Genomic DNA, 19,147 nt, shown 5'->3' on the forward strand with positions numbered 1-19,147 from the left:
CAGAGAGCACAGCCTTGCTAATATCTTCTAATTCAGACAACAATTTCCTGGTAATACTGGCAATGTGGCTGGGATAAGATTTGCCCATCTAGCTTGCGAGGGTGAGAAACTCAGCCAGGAGGACCTACTGTACTTGGAACTGTCCATAGTCCTGCTGTCTTGTCTGGTGAACCAGGCTTTGCTTGCTATTCCTGGTTCAAAGCAAGTTAAAGACCACATTATGAAGGACGTTGGTGTGAGAAAAACTCCTTTCCTTGATGTGTTAAAGCAGCTTTGTTTTCCAGAAATCTTAACAAAATGGTTTTAAAGATCTTCTCCAATTGTATGCATGGATTTGTATTTGTGAGTATACATAGAAATGACTTCCACAGGAATGTCCAATGAAGAGATGTCATGCACAAGGATGGCTGTGCATGTACACAATCCCATTAATCTTGCTTGACTTCCCCAGTGAGTCTTAAGGACCTATAGAATAGAATAGAAGCAGTGCCTTGCCACACTTTTACATAGTGGAGCTTTCAAAGCATAGATAATTTGCACAGGCCTAGTAGTTACTAACTTCATCTTCAAAAAGAAACAATAAAAACACTTTGTCAAAGATTTCTGTGAGTTCACATCATAATACTTTATGAACTACAAATGATCATTTGTTTTCAGTAGCCATATCCTGCCCTAGAGAGATTTTATGCACTTTGAAGCAGAAGAAAAATGGGCATAATTTTTCTCAGGCTGCCAGGAGACACTAAATGCAAAAGGAATCAATTTATATACTCAATCAGGTTCACAACACAAGAGGGTCTGGAACATAACCAATATTTCTAGGTGAATTGATAAGAGCCATTTGTGCAATTCCCTGCCCATCTGCACCAACACTGTTACCAGTCATGGAATAATTCACCATTCAAACCATTGTATATTGTCTTGCACAAGTTTTGTTTTAGGATCCAGCAAAATCAACAAAAATGAGGGATGCCTTTCAGCACTGTCTATTGCAAAGCACTACTTTGGCTGGAAGAGCCAACACTCTTCTGAGCTTTGAGAAACTCTTGGGTTTTTCTCCGAGGCAACCACAAGCTGTCAAGAGCCTCCCATATTCATTATGGAGAAAAGGAAATGTATTACAAAAGATCAACAGATCCTTAAATTTCAGCTGGAGCCCTTAGGGCAATGGCAGGTTAAAACAAAACAAAAAACAAAGCTCAGTTTCCATAGGGATGCAAAGGTATTTTGTCTCTTCTGGAGGTGGGGAAATTAAAACATAAAAGTAAGTATAATAAGCCTATCAGTGGAAAACAGTTTGGAAAGTCATGCTGTTGAATTTAGATTTCTGTTACTTATTTTCTACAGTATAATCTCAGGGTGAGGGAAGCATTTGCCCATTAAGTGGCCTACACATCTTTATTCAATTGCAGTTAGGAGGAAGAAGATAAAAATTAAAATCCAAATTAAAACCTGAATGACTTTTTTTTGTGTGTGTGCCAGGGTTGACTCCTGACAGCTGGCTGCACAGGTCCTTGCAGTTTTCTTGGCAAGATTTCAGAAGTGGATTGTCTGCTTCCTAGGGCTAAGAGAGAGTGACTTGCCCAAAGCTGACTTTGTGCCTAAGGTGGGACTAGAACTCACAGTCTCTTGCCTGATGCCTTAACCACTACATCAAACTGTCTCTCTAAAGTGACCATAACTAAAATAACTAAAATCAACAACTGAAATCAATATTTAGGGTTGATCAGGGTTCTGACTTTCCCTCATGGACCCAAATTGTTTATGGCTTTCACGGTCAGAACCAGTTCATTTCATTTCTCCCAGAAACGAGTTGTTTTTAGCCTAGGTGCAATGTGGCTAACCACTTTGTTCTGTGGATTCCTTTTATAGTTGACCAAACAAGGTAACCCATGGGCAGATCAACATCCTCTTTCCCCCTCGTTCAGGAGCATTCCAGTCATCTGTAGGTGAATGACTTGAGTGATTATTATCTAAACAGCTTGAAATAATAAATACACAGTGGAGTTGCTAGTTCTTTTTCTTCCTTCTCTTCCTACTAGGCCCAGAGTGAAGGCAGTAATCATACAGTTGAATTGCTTAGCAACCACAGGTAAAAAAACAACAACAACAAAAGTTAATAAGTCATAATTTATATGTGAAACGATTGCAGGGGGTTAGAAGCACATTTCTGGTGCAGTTAGACTTCATGCTGAGCATCCTTTCCCCTTCTGACAGAAGATTCAAATCACTGCCATATACAATGTTTCTAAGATGTAAATTGAACAGTGACCTGTCAAATAGTCTTCTGTCTGGTGATTTGTTGCACTTTTACATATTAGCCTATACAGGAACTTCTGTAAATCATCCTAACTCTGAAAACAAGCAATGTGAACAGCTTCCTAATAGTTCACAGTGCTGAATCAATCTTACTAGAGCTAAACATAGTAGATAAATGCAGATCTGGAGCCTTATCAAGTAGTCTAATGAAAGGTTTTGCTGTCAAAAATAAACAAGTGAATAACATCAGGTTGCCAAGTATACTGTATATGGAGATGGAATAAGTATTTTTTTATACGCTCATTAATCAAATCCAAATATTCAATCTCTTTGACAAATAGTAAATTACAGTTCCATGGCTCTTGTGAATTTCCATTTGAATAATTCAATTTGATTCAGTAAATCTGATCTGGTACATGTGCTTCAAAAAATATTTAATTAAAATCAGACACTATGCTTCCATTGCTGTGACATGATATGACATAGCCAGCCAATCACATAGAAAAACTTTCCAGATGGCATCTGTGATTATCCATTATTCAGCTCATTTCAGATAGTCTTCTAACAGCACAATCAAGTTGATTATACACTTACTCAAATTAAATTTAAGTACCTGGATTTACAGAGATTTATTCACATAATTGCCTCCATATGGATAACAGATCTATGGAAATTCAAATAAAGAATTCCTGAATTGGATTCCAATCTAGACACTTGTAATCAACTGGAAGAAATAGACTTTGTGTCTCATCTGGTGCCAGTTATTACCTATGAAGCCCTGTATGGTGTAGGGCCTGGCTACCTGAGAGACTGCTTATCTCCAACTGTTTCTGCCCGCCCAGTATGTTCCAGCAGAGTGGATGTGCTCCAGGCCTCCTCCATTAAACATTGGCGTCTTGTGGGACCTAGGAAATGTGCCTTCTCTATAGCAGCTCCCACCCTCTGGAACAGCATCTCCCCAGGGGTAAGGATGGTGCCCTCTCTCCTGGGGTTCCGGAAAGGTTTGAAAACCTGGCTTTGGTCCCAGGACTGGGGTTGATGTTTATTATTTGTTCCATAATAACTTGTTTTTTTGCTGTCCATATTTTAGTCTGGGCTGTCTGTGTGATTTAATGCTTTTGGCTGTTTTTATGTTTTCCCTAGTTTCGTATGTTGCTCAGAGTCCCTTGGAGTTGGGTGGCCAATAAATTTAAATAAATAATAAAAAATAAATAAATCTTCATTTCCCTTCCATATTCCACTAAAGACTGGAACCATTTTAAATGGGAAAAGGTGTGGAGAAAGGGAGGAAAGTAGAATTCCTGAAGATCAGATGTTCACCTTTGTAGGTGAAGTTCTTTTCATAGAAGCTATTTCTTATGAAGCCTGATACTTATGTCTACCTATTTCAGAATGGTCCCTTGATCTGCTGTGTAGCATTTCTAAGAGATTAGAGAGGGTCTTGAAGAAATACAGCTAATGAACTCCCCTCAGGGGGAGATGGGTGGCATACAAATTTAATAAATAAACTCTGCTTCTACCAGCCTCATCATATGTATCTATTGGATTCAATTCAATATGTACAAAGAAAGATTATCAGCATCTAATGGATGCTAATCAGTTCATTCCCTCTAAAGGAAATGTTAAGCAGAGTTTGTTATTCAAAGGCAAATAAATAAAACATTACTATATATTTTCTCTTTTCTTAGTAAATGAACATACAGTGATAAAAAAGAGAAAGATTTGGTAATATTATTGGCATTCCAACTACTTCCTAAGTTATTTAGGCTTGATGCTATCTCTTTTCAATGGAGAGAGCTTAGTATAGCCTATCTCCATATCATCATAGCCTCTTGTATTTCAATATACCTATTACTGTCTGAAATTCTTTAAATTCAGTATATCTCTGTTTTTTAATTCAGTAAACTCTATACATTTATCTGTCCCCCCATCCCTATCATCTAATCTAATCCAATCTAATCATCTAATCTAATCTGAAATAGCAGTTGCTCTTTTACAAAAAGCCCAATGCCAAAATTATCACCTGCAGCCACTGTGACTGGTCACTATGCCCTGATGTCCAGGCATTCACTTTGCCTTGTTTGTCTAGTCGAGCTTTCCTGGGTTCCCACGTGAACATATCCATGTTGAGTGTTCTGAAGATACTGGAAGCAGTGATCTGATAATCCTGTATATGTCCTGATTTCATCCCCAGAGGCTCAGAACAACCTAAAGAAATGAAAGAAGATGTTTGAAAAACTAAAGGGGAGTGACCTGTAAATTCTGACATTGTGTTCAAGCATGTATTTATTAAAAGTGCTCAGTTTTACTGAAGGCAATGGAAGTCCAGTTATTACATTTAACTTTTGAAGAAATAAACATCATTTTAGATTACTATTTTGAAACTGAGAAGAAAGCAACAGAAGATTTCATGTATATGCTCAGTTTATTTATCAGTTAACTAAAGATTTATTCAGATGTTATAAATTTCAACCCTGAAAGGAAAAATGAGCAGTGTTCAAGCTGCAGACATTCAAAGAAGTGCTATAGAGATAGCACGAATGTATTTTAAAAGAAATTTTTCCATTCTCTGTGAAAAAAACAGAAAGAAAATTAAACTTCTTTCACAGGAAATAAGACAAACCCAGTTTTTGGGCTGTATTTTGGCACCTAAAATTCTCAGGTTATCTATGAATATATAAGGTACCCCTTTTACTATAACCAGTGGGGTAGTTAGGTAACTTCAAATTATGGTCAAATTATGGACTTTGCAAGGCCATATTGTGGACTTGCAGAATGGCTATATAAATGATTGTATTTTTTCACTTAATTCTCAGAGGGGAAAATATTTAGAAGTTAATGTGCTTTTATTTCTTACTTCTAAATGGGGTAAGGCAGGTCTCCCTCTTGCACTAGATATCTGCCCAAAATTTTGCTCTGAGAAAATAACTGTTTGTGGTATTTTATGAAACAATCAACATGTATTTAGACATATGTTAAACTTCCTGGAGTTCTTAATTAGTATCATTTATAAAAGTTCCAAAGGTTTTACATGTAGATATTGAACAAAATTTCACTTTTTCTTACTGTAATAGAATATTAACACTCTTTTATTTTAGTACTTCTAGATTTCTGTACTAAATTTAATTAACATCTTTTTGCAGCTAAAGGAATTCTAAATTTTAAACCATTTAAAACTGTAGTTCAACAATTCATTAGCAAAAACTGCTTAATCACTGAACAGCAACAAAACATTTTAATGGGTCATAAAATAAGATTTATTTATTTAAAAAGATGTATATGACTGCCCATCTTGTGAGACACAACTCTGGGTGGCTAACAGCAGTAATAAAAACACAAGAAAACTACACAACAGAAACAAGAAAAGTCAGGCACCCAGTCCAACAACTACTCTACATCTATCCAGCTGTACAGTCCCCCATGCTCTAGCTTTACTATCCCAATGCTTGGGTGAAAAGTCAGCTCTAAATGGTTTTCTGGGATCTCAATGGGAGGGTTGTTCCACAAGGCAGGGGCCACTATGGAAAAGGCAAGCTTCTTAGGTCCCACGAGATGACAACTTTTGAGGGAAGGGATCTGGAGCATGCCCACTCTATCCAATTAAGTGGGATATGAAGACAGCAAAGGATTTGTATATCAGTCTTTCTGCCTTAAGTGGTGGCAGTCTGAGGTACTATCTCTGAATGTGAAGAATTATTTTCAGATTAGAAAGAGCTTGCCTATACTAGTTAACCAAGCTAAGGGACAGCTGACACTTTATTTAACCAGTTCATTAATTTGTATTTATTCATTAATAGTCAGAGACTGGTGATCCAAGATAAAATTCACTCAGTATATCTAGAGATGAAATTAATAGTTAAACATTCATAGTAATAGCTATAGTGCCACTATTTTAATGCCCAACAACTTTTATCTTCCACGGCAGCAATCAGAACTAGACCATGGCATCCTTACTACTGTACAATCATGATTGAATACAACTAGAGAACTGTTCTAGAGTTTTTGCTGACAAGTCAGCCAATAGTAAGATTATATCCTTTGCCTTTGACAGAAGGGTTATAGGTGAAGGTGCCAATCTTGAGAAAATAGTCAAAGAATGCTGTGGGTACACACTCTGAGAGAGAGCAGAAGGGGAAGAACTAGATAATGGCATTCTCAGAGGCGCTTATGAGCATGAAACTGAGCAAACTCAGGGAGGCAGTGAAGGACAGGAAGGCCTGGCGCAATATGGTTCATGGGGTCACGAAGAGTCGGACACGACTTAACGACTAAACAACAATAAACAACAGAGGCGCTTTGGAGCAGCTTACCCCTTGAGGTCAGGTCAGACATCAGCACTACCCTTTCATACTTCAAGAAACAGTAAAAATTGTCCCCTTCTGCAGGGCTTTTAGGCTGTCAGTTTTAATGGAAGACAGCCACAGCTATTAAAAATTTTAATGATTGGTGGATTTTACATAACTTTTTAAGGTAAGTGTTGTAAGCTGCTTAGCACTGTTTGAATCAGTGGCATACATATACTTGTAATAAATTAATAAAGACAGCTATTATTCTAGGTCACCTAGCTAATGTAGATTGCTGATGGAAATAATTACCACTTCCATTGTTGTGAAACAGAGCAACAATGAGATGATGTGAACCAGAAAACTAAAAAGCTGTTCTAGTCCCCTCAAATTCTCCACTCCATTACCCTGTGACTGGGATGGCTTATCATAGCCTTATCATTAGGGTAACAAAACTCATACGAAAAAGCATGACAAAATCTGGGAGGCATCTGATTAGGATATTGCATGCTATGGAGCCCTTGAAGCCAAATGGATTAATTTCAGTCCTGTCTGCTTCACCTGGATACATTAAACTCTGATCTTAATTACTCAACTCTGTGGAGGATTTTGTGAGAGAGATCAGTTCAACTTCCAAGAGCCTGCTTGAATTCAAGGAGATATATGAATATGTAAATTATCTGAAGATCTTGAAAAAGTGGCCTTTTAAGGACAATTGCAAATATACTACTGAAAATAGGGCCACCATTGGCTTCATCCACTTTCCATATGCCAATAAATCTGATGTAGCCAGTGCTTCTTTTGCTTGATAGAGTTAGAAGGCTGGGATCCAATCAGAACTCAAATGGGGTTTTGTCCTTTCAAAGAATTTTGATGATTTGACAATAGAGAATTATTAGGAGATTGAGAGAGATTTTCTTTTGCAAGACTGGCAGAGATACAACAAACACCTTTGAAAAAGAAGAAGCCCTAACTAGGAAATGTCCACTATGGTGGATCATATCATGAATAACTACCAGTATACTCCAGAAGCAGAAGCCACTTGCAGCAAAAGACAATTTTGTGTTTAGCAACAACTGGAAGAGAATCGACTGAAGCTGACACTCTCTTCTGATGACAAGCACAGTAAGATGTAAAGACATATATCTATTAAAATGTGAAAAAAGGCATGACCTGTAATACTGGATAATATGATATGGGTGAAAATCTTGGGATATCCATGTATACTCCCCATGCTGTAATTGTGTATCATGCTTGTTCTGCATGATCTAGTAAGAAAACAGGAAAGACAGTATTTCTGACTTATGGAAGAACTGTAGGAGGAGAACCATGTTAGCCTATGGTAGCAAAAAAAATCAGGAGGAGTCTGGTAGCACATTTTCTAACACATTTTATTAAAAGGCATAAGCTTTTGTGAGCTGCCACTCACATCTAAATGGAAAAGTTACTATCAGATGCCTGATTTTTTGTTGACTTATGGAAGAAAGCATTAAACTAGGAAGAAGTGTATGAATAATTGAAGGATGGAATTTAAAATAAAGAATTAAAAATACTCCACTTTCTCTTGGGATTTGGATTACAAGTATTAATTGAAAGTATTAACAAAAAAGTATATAAATATGAATCAGTTTATTGTCAGTATGAAATTATTGCACTGTGCACATTCTAAGCAAATTCATGAAGGTTCAAGGAAAAATATTCCTTTAGATATATAGTTTAATCTATGTGTTCATGATTATTATGTATTAATGTGTTCAGATGAACAGGAAATTAAACATGACAACAGTTTAAATCAGTTTCTTCAGCTGGTAGTTATAGGGGATGAGTGGTCAAGGCCTTGCCTACTCCAGTGTGGAATGTTACAGGGTTTGGCCCTATTCCCTATGCTAACTAACATCTATATGAAATTGCTGAAAAAGATATGCATTGGTTCTCAGTGAGGCATCATCAATATGCTGACACTCATTCTATTTCTCCTCCCTGGGCAAGCTAGAGATGTTGCAGATATCTTGAATTGGTAGTCAGAGGTTGTAAGGGTCTGAATAGGAAGAAACAACCCTATCTAGGTGGAGTCGCTATTTGTTAGTAAGTATCCAACAGCATCAATTCCAGTGGTGGCTCTTGACAAGGCCATGCTCCTCCTGAAGGATCTAGCCCATGAACTGGGAGTTCTCCTGGACTCATAGTTCCTGCTCAGATAGAAGGAGAAAGCTGTGGCCTTCTTGCAGCTTCATCTGGTGCATCAGTTATGACATTACTCAGACCAGGAAACTCTGATGACAGTATATAATTGGACTATTAGAATGCACTGTAAATGAGTCTGCCAGGATAACTCAGAAGCTAGAACTGGTCCAGAATGCAGTGGCCTGGCTGTCAGCCAGGGAAACCTGCTACTACAGATTACACCTTTTCTTAGGTTGCTACATTGGTTACAGGATGTATGCTTCTGAGGCTAATTGAAAGTGGTGGTCATTACATATAAGGCTTTATACAGTGAGATGCTTGGATATATCAGGGACCTCCTTACCAAACATTAATCTGACTATGCAGTCTGGTCATCAAGAGAGGACCTATTGAGAATTCTGCTGACAAAATGTTTTTTTAATAAGTCTTCCTACACTTTGGAATACTCTGACCCCACAGTTACAGCTGGCTCAGACTCCCTATTCCTTTAGAAAAGCACCAAATACCTTTTTATTCCAGGCATAATAATGTCCTGATTGCCATTGTTAAGTGAGGAGCTCACATGACCGTGACTTCTGACTTCCTACCGGTTTTCCCATTGACTTTGTGGGAAGCCAGTAGGGAACTTTGGATATTACAATCACATGACCATAGTTTGCTGCAACTTTGTAATTGTGAGCCAGGCACTGAGTGCCCAGATTATGATCACATGTTTCTGGGGATGCTTCAAGGATCTGTTGTAAGTACCATTTGTTCAGATTCAGTGCCATTGTGACCTTGAATGGTCACTGAATGAACTGTCATAACCTGAGGACCATCTGTAGTCAAAAATGTGAAGTCAAAGTTTCCTTCAAATCAAGCTTGACTCCTGATATCAGCTGCACTTGGCTCAGGTTCAGTTACGTATTTACATATCAGAATCTGCCCACCCTTGCTGTTGGTGGCACAAATGACTTCTGCGCCCTACTGGTACTGTATTTAAAAAATAAGTCAAAGCAGCACTTTTCTAGCAAGCATTTGGCCCTTAGGTTAATTGAAAAGGGCCTTTGTTGTATTGATTTTTTATTGTTGATATATATTTTAGTGCGCTTGTTTGGAATTTGTTGTACATAACCCAGCGTCTTTGAACTGAGATAGGCTACAAATATTGTAAATTGACATTGTATATTTATAATCCTGTCTCTATGTTCCTCTGTGATAAAAGTCAAATAGATACTGGGCCTAAAACAACTGGTTATGTCTTCCTTCTTGGAGAAGAGTTAAGATCTTGTCTAATATAAGTTGGGGGAGACTGTATCAGACAACAATATGTGTAATAAGAATCTGCATGCATTGGATCACAAACTGAATATGAGCAGCTGTGCCATGCATCTGCAAAAAAATCATATTCAATCCTTAGCTGCATCAACAGAGATACACTGTCAAGATCAAGAGAAACCATGTCTGTACTGGGTACCGCATTTTAGAAAGAACAATGACAAACTGGAGTATCCAGAGATCACCAGCTAAGAAGATAAGGGTCCTGGAAATGAATGAACGAATGAATGAATGAATGAATGAATGAATGAATGAATGAATGAATGAAACAGTTGGAGCCATTGGGTATATTTAGCTTGGAGAAGGGGAGACATAGTAGCAATCTTCAAGTGTCTGAGCCCTGTCATGTAGCAGATGGGCAGAAATGTTCAGAGTTATTTCAGAAGATACAACAAGAAACTGTGGATTTAGGAGGGAAGATTTCATTTGGACATCAGGAAAAAAAATTCACAATAGTAAGAGCTGTTCAAGAATGGAACAAATTGCCTTGGGAAATGGAAAACTCTTCTTCACTGGTGGTATTCAAACATAGTTTGAATGACCATGGGATGCTGCAGTAGTAGATTCTTGCACTGTGGAGAGGTAATTAGAAGAGCTCCAAGATCTCTTCCAGTTTATATATTATATCTGTTTCTTAACCTAGGCAATTTCAAGATGTGTGGACTTCAACTCCCAGAATTCCTCAGTCAGTGTTGAAGTTGAAGTCCACACATCTTGAAGTTGCCAAGGTTAAGAAACATTTCATTATATGATTTTATACTTCATGCTCCACTTCCATAGGAATTCAGGGAAAATTCTTGATTTTCCTCCTAGTTATAATTTTGTAGAGGGGAAATAATACACCCTGACCTTCAAAGATACTTAAGAGGCCCTGGCAGTTCAGAGCACCTGCAGAGAAAATGTAAGCTCTAAGCTATATTGAATATCTGCTGAGAAGTGCTGAAACTCAGTGTAAAAATATAGGCCATCTTTGAATTCCTTTTCAGCTTCAAGCTGGAAAGGAAAGCATGGCCTTGGATGCTTACCATAGGGGTGCACACACATCATGGTGGCCATGAGGGAATCATCATGCTTATCTACCATACATATAGCTGCAGTGTAGTTATACAATATATTAAGGGAGTAAAAGAAAGCAACCTGTCTGTGGCAGCCTTTCTTTCTCCCTCTCAATTTGGGTAGATTTTTGATCCCAGAAGAAGGTAATAGACCACTTCCATAATATTGCTCCAAAAACTACAAGGATAAATCCATGAAAGTTCCAGGAACTTTGGAATTCTGGGAGCTGAAGTCCACACTTCTTAAAGTTTCCAGGTTTAAAAAACACTGCTTTAGACCTTTGATATATACATGGGCTTTACCTGTGGATGTTGGAACCCTGGTGATCATTGGTGTTTTTTGTTTGTTTGTTTTATAAACAAAATAATTATTTTAATTACATTTTAATTATACTGTTTTTAAGTCTTTGTTAGCTTCCTTGACCAACATGTACTAGTGGAAAATTATGATATAAATGCCAACAATGTGAAAACAATAAATGATTTGTTTTTATTCATTTTCAGTGCTGGCTGTATATCTTTATTCTACTTTTTTTTTTAATTTATTGATTTAGGTTTAATTTTGGATCTGAATGTATTTCTTGTATTAAAACAAACAACTATTAGATTCCTTCACAATTAGTGACTATAAAAAGAGATAATGATTTAAATTTAGATAGGATGATAAAATATAAGAGAAGGTAAAAAAGGGGAGTGGTGTGCTCCAGTAGGAGAATAACAGATAAATGGAGGAATAATAAAAATGTGTTTTTAAAAATGTTAAATAAATAAATAAATAAAGAATGCACAAATTGCATTAGTTTTGATATATTTATATAGTTGTACATAAATTCATAATAAGGCACTTGTAAATAATATTTACAAATAATACAAAGAAAATTTGTATTCCAAGAAAATACCGACCTGATAATTCACAGCCAAGAAGTTCCATTCGCAAAGTACAATGCCTTCTACAGACTTGAGGATACAATCGTATATACTGAGATTTTATTGGTGGGGTGAAAGAATTTGCATAAGGTGTATTATTATCCACATTTCCATGGAATACCTGCAACAGTACACAATAGGTTTTAGTCACACCTGACAGATGTAACAGGCAAATATAGAAAATTAATTATTAATTTATTAATTCAATGTATAGGTCTGCCCAATTGACTAGTGACTCAAGGTGGCTTTCAAGAGGGTTAAAAAACACAAATTAACAATGCCCTAAAAGGTAATAGCCATGCTAGATAAAAGCTTACAATGCAGATGCTCCAGCAAGTTTTACAATTTGCCCTGTTCCAGTGCTTCCTGGAAGAGCCAGGTTTTTAAGGCCTTCCTAAAGGACCACAGGATCACAGCTGTACAGTCCTCAGGGGGATTGCAAATCCAAAAGCCAGGTGTGATGACAGAGAAGAGGGCGTTGACATGGTGAGATGTCTGACATTGTTTTATTGATGGGACTTGGAACCTGTCAACCCTGCCAGATCATATAGGATAGGCATAGATCATTGGAGACAGGTGACCTCACAGATATCCAGGCCCTATGCCAGTGTTGTCCAAACTTGGCCGCTTTAAGATGAGTGGACTTCAACATGGCTGGCTGGGGAATTCTGGGAGTTGAAGTCCACTCATCTTAAAGTGGCCAAGTTTGGACAACACTGCCCTAAGCCATGAAGGGAGGGTCAGTTTCTATAGTAGTTAGAAACCAGGAGACTGTGAGTTAGGCATGAAGCCAGCTGGGTGACTTTGGGCCAGTCAATCTCTCTCAGCCCTAGGAAGAAGGCAATTCAAAGCACTTAGAGGTATCACATGTATCTGGGCTTCATAAATTCTTCAGAAGAAATACTTTGGAATGCTCAGTAATATATGACACACCTCTTTTTGAAGTGCTTTTTGAACAGCTTTGGGTTTTTCCCCCCCAAACTCACATAGATTCTTTAGAAGCTACCTCTGCCTGTCTTTGCATACAGGTACATACACATCCACTTCTCTTTGAGACCACCTTTAGATATATACAGGGAGATAGCAGGAGTAGCATCCAAAGCCGCCATATGTGCCAGAAGAAGTTGTAGCTGCTTCAAGTATTCAAAAAAAGGTGCTTCATTTTCACTCCCACATACTTCAAAATACCCCTTTCAAAGAATTTGCCCAGCTTTGCTATGTATTTGATTTTGAAAGTAGTTCTTTGAGCAAGATTGTTTTCCCCCTATTTTTCTTGTATTTGGCTATTTTTATTAATATCAACCAATGAAAGTAATAATCAATAACATTATCATTACTTTAATCTGACAATTGTTTATTGACAAGCTAGATGTAAAAAAATGGCCGGCAACTGAAAACACATGTAATCTTGACTGGAACCATAGCGTAGATGGTAGAATGCTTTCAACAGTGTCCTTCACTTGTCTCCTGCCAAAAAGTGGTCCACTGTTATTCTCATAATATGTCTCTCAAAGAGTATCTCTTAGGTGTTGGAATAGGCAAAGGCAATATGCCCCATGAGCTACTAAGATCGCTTGGTCTCAGTGTCATACTAAAAATATATGTGGAGTTTCTGGAAGGGAACAGAACACTATTCCTTACTGCTTCCTGTAACTACACTTTTCCTCCATGCTTGTACAGGCATTTATGTTGAGCTTTGCCTTCACCAAGCTTGACACACCTATCTACATTATCTTTCACTGAGTAAAACACTATTTAGATGCTAACTGGATGCTTTCTTAACTTCTGCACAATCACTTTGCAAGCAGTTTTGGGCCCACGCTCCACAGCAACACAACTCCATGAGGTAGAAAGGCCACTAGGTGTCACTGTTTTGTTAAAAATATATGTAGCAAAATAGGGAAGGGCTGGAGCATTCTGTTTTTCTACTTCCTGTGTCTGCACCCTATGTGTATGCCTCTATGTATACTCTGAATCTTGACTTTTCACCAAGCTTGCCATGCCTGTCCAAATTACCTTTTACCAGGTCAAATGCACTAAAAGGCTACTGTCTGGATTTTTTATTAACTGCTGCCCTATAGAATCTAGTCTGTGACAATAGCTTTAAAACAAACTCTGTCGTTTGACCCTGAGTACAGTAAGAGGCAGTTCCTATCTTCATATATCTTTTTTATCATATTTTTTAAATACACAATTCTCTGTCCTTGCTTCAGGACAGGAATGGTGTTGTATTCTTCTTCTGCTCTTAAGAGTGACATACAATGGGGTATACTTACTATAAGTCAGGATAAATTTTAAAATGCATTTTTATTTTACAATTAGTTTATTCAGTGTTTCCTTTATTTTCAAGGATTAGCCATTTGTCAACCTACTTAAGGTATTTAAAGTTAATAAACAGATTTACTATAGCACTATGATTCTATAAGGGGCAATGGGATTGCCTGAAATCCATTTGTGCCTGTAGAAATATTTAAACCATTTGAATATTAGTAAGTGTTTTACACAAATCTTTAGCAAGCACTAGAAGCAAGGAGGTACATAAGAATAGTTTATATATTGTAACTATATACTTCAAGAGGCTTCAAGAGGAAATTGGTCAGGGCATCTAGAATTTGCTGAAGCTGTGGTTTAATATTTAGCATGTACAACATAGCAACTTTCAAAACTTTATCTTTATAATTAATTTGTATCCAATCACATTTATGATCTTGTATTTCCTTGGTGCTTGATTATAAATATACCCTGTTTCCTGTGTATTGGGGTCTTGCCCATGGAATGTTGCTGAACATATCCAGGAATGCTTGACCTGGCTTTGCAAATTCATAATATAAATTTAAACTTGAAGGGGTTGTAGAGCTTGGATGCTTTGAGGAGGATGAGAGCTATGCCAGAGGTTCAACCATACTGGACTGGTGTCATTACAGGAGCCAGATAAAGAGTGTTTATCCCATAAATAATATGGTGAGATGTAATTTACAGAAACCTATACCAGATCAGTTGTTGCCTGGGTCAACAAGGACCATGCTATGTGTTCTAGTTCCTGGAGATCTGGTGACAAGTGGACTACAGGACTCAGGACTGTTGGCTGAGCAACCAGGGCCAGCAGGACTACTGGAAGAAAAGTTTTTTATCTGTCACAAATATGACTGAAGATTGAAAGACTGAAAACAAAGAAATAATGATCTCCTATTACAAATTAAGTCCGGTAAGATCAGGATATCTGAAAAGAATGCACCAGTTTTGGAAAGAACATAATCCAGAATCAGAAATAACAGAATAGAGGCTAGCAGATCAATGTCGATTTGTAATATGAAATAAAGTATTCACAGAAGTAGAATTGGAAGAACTACAAAGGTCTACCCAGGGCAAAGAAATTGAAGCCTTGCCAGAAGTAGTTCAGACTGTAAAGGCAAACCAGGGAGAGTTGGCAGTAAGCTATTGAGTTGTTTTCATTCCCAAACCAGGAACCCTCTCCTCTGCCTTCTCCTCAGAAAGAACAAACCCCTCTCACTAAAAAACAAGAGGAATTGAAACAAAGAATAACTGAACACTTAGAACAGCACAAAAAGAACAGAGTAAAGTTGAAGCTTGTTACAAAGAAACAGCTAGCACAAGTATTAAAAGATGCCAATACTGTAATATCAAATATAAGCACCAGCTCACTGCAAGAAACAAACCAGCTAATGTACACCATGGCTGCACCTATAACTGAATACCTTGGATGCAAAATCAACAAACAAGAAAAAAAGCCAAACAGTGCACCACCAAAATAGAAGATCAGGTTGGAAAATAAGATCAGCATGCTAAGGTCAGATGGAAGCAAGGTAGAACAGATGAAAGAAAAGAAGCTAAAGAACAAGAAGACCAAAGAATGCCTGATCAAGAAATATCACCTAGAAACAAGGAAGATCAAAGAAGCACTGGAAATGATAAAGCAGCAAATAACAGCTATAGTCAAAAAGATCAGCAGATATGAAGCCCAAATTGCACACTATAGGCAGAATCTCCAATTTCAGTCGAATCAAAAACATTTCTACCAATCCATAAATGAAGAGATTGCAATGAACCAGTCAACACCTGATAAAGAAGATAGTGCAGTTTTCGGCGCAGCTATGGGACAACCCAAAGAAATACAACAAGAATGCAGGTTGGATAAAGGAGATGGAAAAGAATAAAAAAGAAGCTGAAATGAAAGAACTTATAATAACAGCAGAAATGGTGGAGAAAAGGGCAAGGAAGATGAAGAATTGGTCAGCACCAGGTGAAGATGAACTGCATAGTTTTTGGTTGAAACATCTGACTGCTCTGCATCCACTCATTGCCAAGCAGTTTAACAACATACTGCAAGGAGGTGAAATTGAAGATTGGTTAACATCTGTCAAAACCAACCTGACAATGAAAGATCCAACCAAAGGGGCAGCACCAGGCAACTACAGGCCAATTACCTGCTTATCAACAACGTTCAAATTGCTAACTGGTGTGGTAGCTGATGCAGTCCAACAGCATCTAGTTGAAAACAGGCTCTTTTCATCTGAGCAGAAAAGAAACTGCCCAAACAGCAGAGGAACAAAAGATCAGCTCCTAACTGACAAGATGATTTTGGAAAACTGCAAGAGAAGGAAGACCAACTTGAATGTAGCTTGGATTGATTACAAGAAGGCATTCGACTCCTTGCCACATGATTGGATAATCAAGTGTCTAGAAATAACAGGAGTCAGTAGAAACGTCAGATGCTTTGTGCAAAGATCAATGTCACAATGGAAGACACAGTTGCTGGTCAATGGTGATAAACTGGAGAGATTAATATCAAGAAAGGAATCTTTCAAGGAGACTCACTATCACCAATACTGTGTCATTGCATTGATTCCTCTGTCAACAATACTGAGCAAGTCAAGCCATGGCTATCAAACATCTAAAACATCTGCCAGGCTATCCCACCTCCTTTACATGGACGATCTGAAGCTATAAGGAAAAACACCATCTGAAATAGAATCACTGGTCAACATTGTTCGAATATACAGCCAAGATATTGCAATGGAGTTTGGACTGGACAAATGTGCCACCCTTACCATCAACAGGGAAAAAATAGTGAAAACTGAAGGAATCAAGATGCCCTATGGAAATAACATCAAGAGTCTGGATGAAGAAGGTCCCTACAAATACCTGGGCATCCTTCAAGCTGACAACATCAAGCACACTGAAGTCAAGAGGAAAGTTAGTAGTCAATACATCATGAGAGTGAAGAAGATCTTAAAGTCCAAACTCGGTGGAGGAAATACCATCAAAGCAATTAACACCTGGGCTATTCCAGTCATTAAGTACACAGCTGGAATAGTGGACTGGACATAAGCAGAACCAGAAGCCTTGGACAGGAAGACCAGAAAAATAATGACAATGAATCATGCCCTTCATCCATGCAGCAAGGTTGACAGACTCCACTTATCAAGGAGCATAGGTGGGCGTGGAACGTTGCAAGTATACCAGACAGTTGAAGAAGAAAAAGGGTATTAGAAGAATATCTGAAGGACAGTGAAGAAGATGCACTGAACTAGTACACCATGAAGGCTTACTGAATACTGAAGAGACCAAACTTGTCTATAAGAAAGACCAAATTAAGAATAGAAAAGAGACATGGCAAAGCAAAGTAGCAACAATGGTGCATTGGAATATCTGCAAGAAATACCATTTGTCTGCAAGCAAGAACTGGTGGGACCACAAAACAAAGTAATAGAAAATGAGGAAGCTAAAAGTGCTCAAACAGACAAGCACTTGCCATACAGCACCCCAGACTTAACAATTGTTGATAAGACAGACAAAAAGTCTGGATCATGGACATTGCAATACCTGGAGACAGCAGAATAGAAGAGAAGAACTGGAGAAAATAGCAAAATATAAAGACCTGCAAATTGAAGTAGAACAACTATGGCAAAAGAAAGCAAAGATAGTACCAATACTTATAGGCACCTTGGGTGCAATCCCAAAACATCTGGAGCACCACTTGAAGACCATTGGCATTGACAAAATCACCATCAGTGAATTTCAAAAGGCAGCTTTACTTGGAACAGCTTACATCCTGCAATGATACCTTTAACACCATCTGCCTATCCCTGGTCCTTACTGTGTGACCAATAACAATAATAATATGTTTGGAGACTGAAGTCCTCTGATGTGCTGCTTGAATAAACAAAACAAACCTCATCTTAGGAAGGAAGAGAAAACTTGTAAGTTGCGAATGGGATGGAACAGGAGTTCCCTCTTAGATATTTTTCTCCAACAGCCCCCACCCTGTTGGCATTCCATAAAGCCTTAGAGACCTGGTTGTTCTCCCAGCCCTTGGGATGAGATGGATAGGCCCCTGGTTTGGTGTAGTTTTGTTATTTTTGTTTCTGCCTTTATACAGTGCCCACATCCCATTGGTTGTTGTTTGCATTGATTATTTATGGTAATATATGGTGAGCTGCCCATAGTCAGTTAGAGTTGGGTGATGTCCAAATTGAATAGCAATCCAATAACAGTCCAAATAAATAAAAACAATCAACTCAAAATTGCATTTTATTGCAGAATAAAATCTGAAGGCAGAAACGTCTCAGCTTACTTTTATGTAAGTTATGCTACTGAAAGACATAAAGTGTTTTTCTATTGATGAAATTGACTTACCATATCTTCAGTGGTGCCTTTCACTTTGTATGTGGTCCATAATTTACCATCATTGCTATATGCAATTTTGTATGATTTTATGTATTCTGGGCTTCCAATTCGCTTGGCACCTTGTGTGATAACTCCAGTGATTCTCATTTTTCGTTGTAGGTTTATCTGAAATTATAATCAGGCATCATCAATGGAATAATCAACATTATGATATTTCATTTAGCTGTTGCTGTTGCTTGTATACATTAAATGTATGGTTTGTCTAACACTGAATTTTCCTATGTCCAAGGCTTCATTTAGACTTGAGCTCAGTGATACCACTTATGACACTTAATTCATTTAATAGAATGTCACATGCTAAAGAAAAATAATTTCCTCTAGCATGTTTTCCATGCCCCTGTATATTCCTATGGGCACAAGAATAATACAGAACAAAGTCAAGTTCACAACTTGGAGAATATACATCACATAGCT

General features: G+C 37.8%; 1 protein-coding gene across 1 annotated transcript in view; it reads right to left on the reverse strand.

The window, feature by feature from the left end:
- EDIL3 (EGF like and discoidin domains 3) overlaps positions 1–19,147 on the reverse strand; it is a 191,010-nt gene that overhangs the window by 50,576 nt on the left and 121,287 nt on the right. Inside the window, exons 6-8 of the mRNA XM_025167536.2 lie at positions 18,683–18,838; positions 12,002–12,146; positions 4,283–4,467 (exon numbers count right to left, since the gene is read on the reverse strand). Of these exons, the coding sequence (XP_025023304.1) occupies positions 4,283–4,467; positions 12,002–12,146; positions 18,683–18,838 (486 nt within the window). The remainder of the gene's footprint in view (positions 1–4,282; positions 4,468–12,001; positions 12,147–18,682; positions 18,839–19,147) is intronic.

Source organism: Python bivittatus, unplaced genomic scaffold (genome assembly GCF_059951505.1).
Source record: "Python bivittatus isolate LINGU-HERP-01145 unplaced genomic scaffold, Pbiv_v1 ctg000850_np1212, whole genome shotgun sequence".
In the NCBI taxonomy this organism is placed as follows: domain Eukaryota; kingdom Metazoa; phylum Chordata; class Lepidosauria; order Squamata; family Pythonidae; genus Python; species Python bivittatus.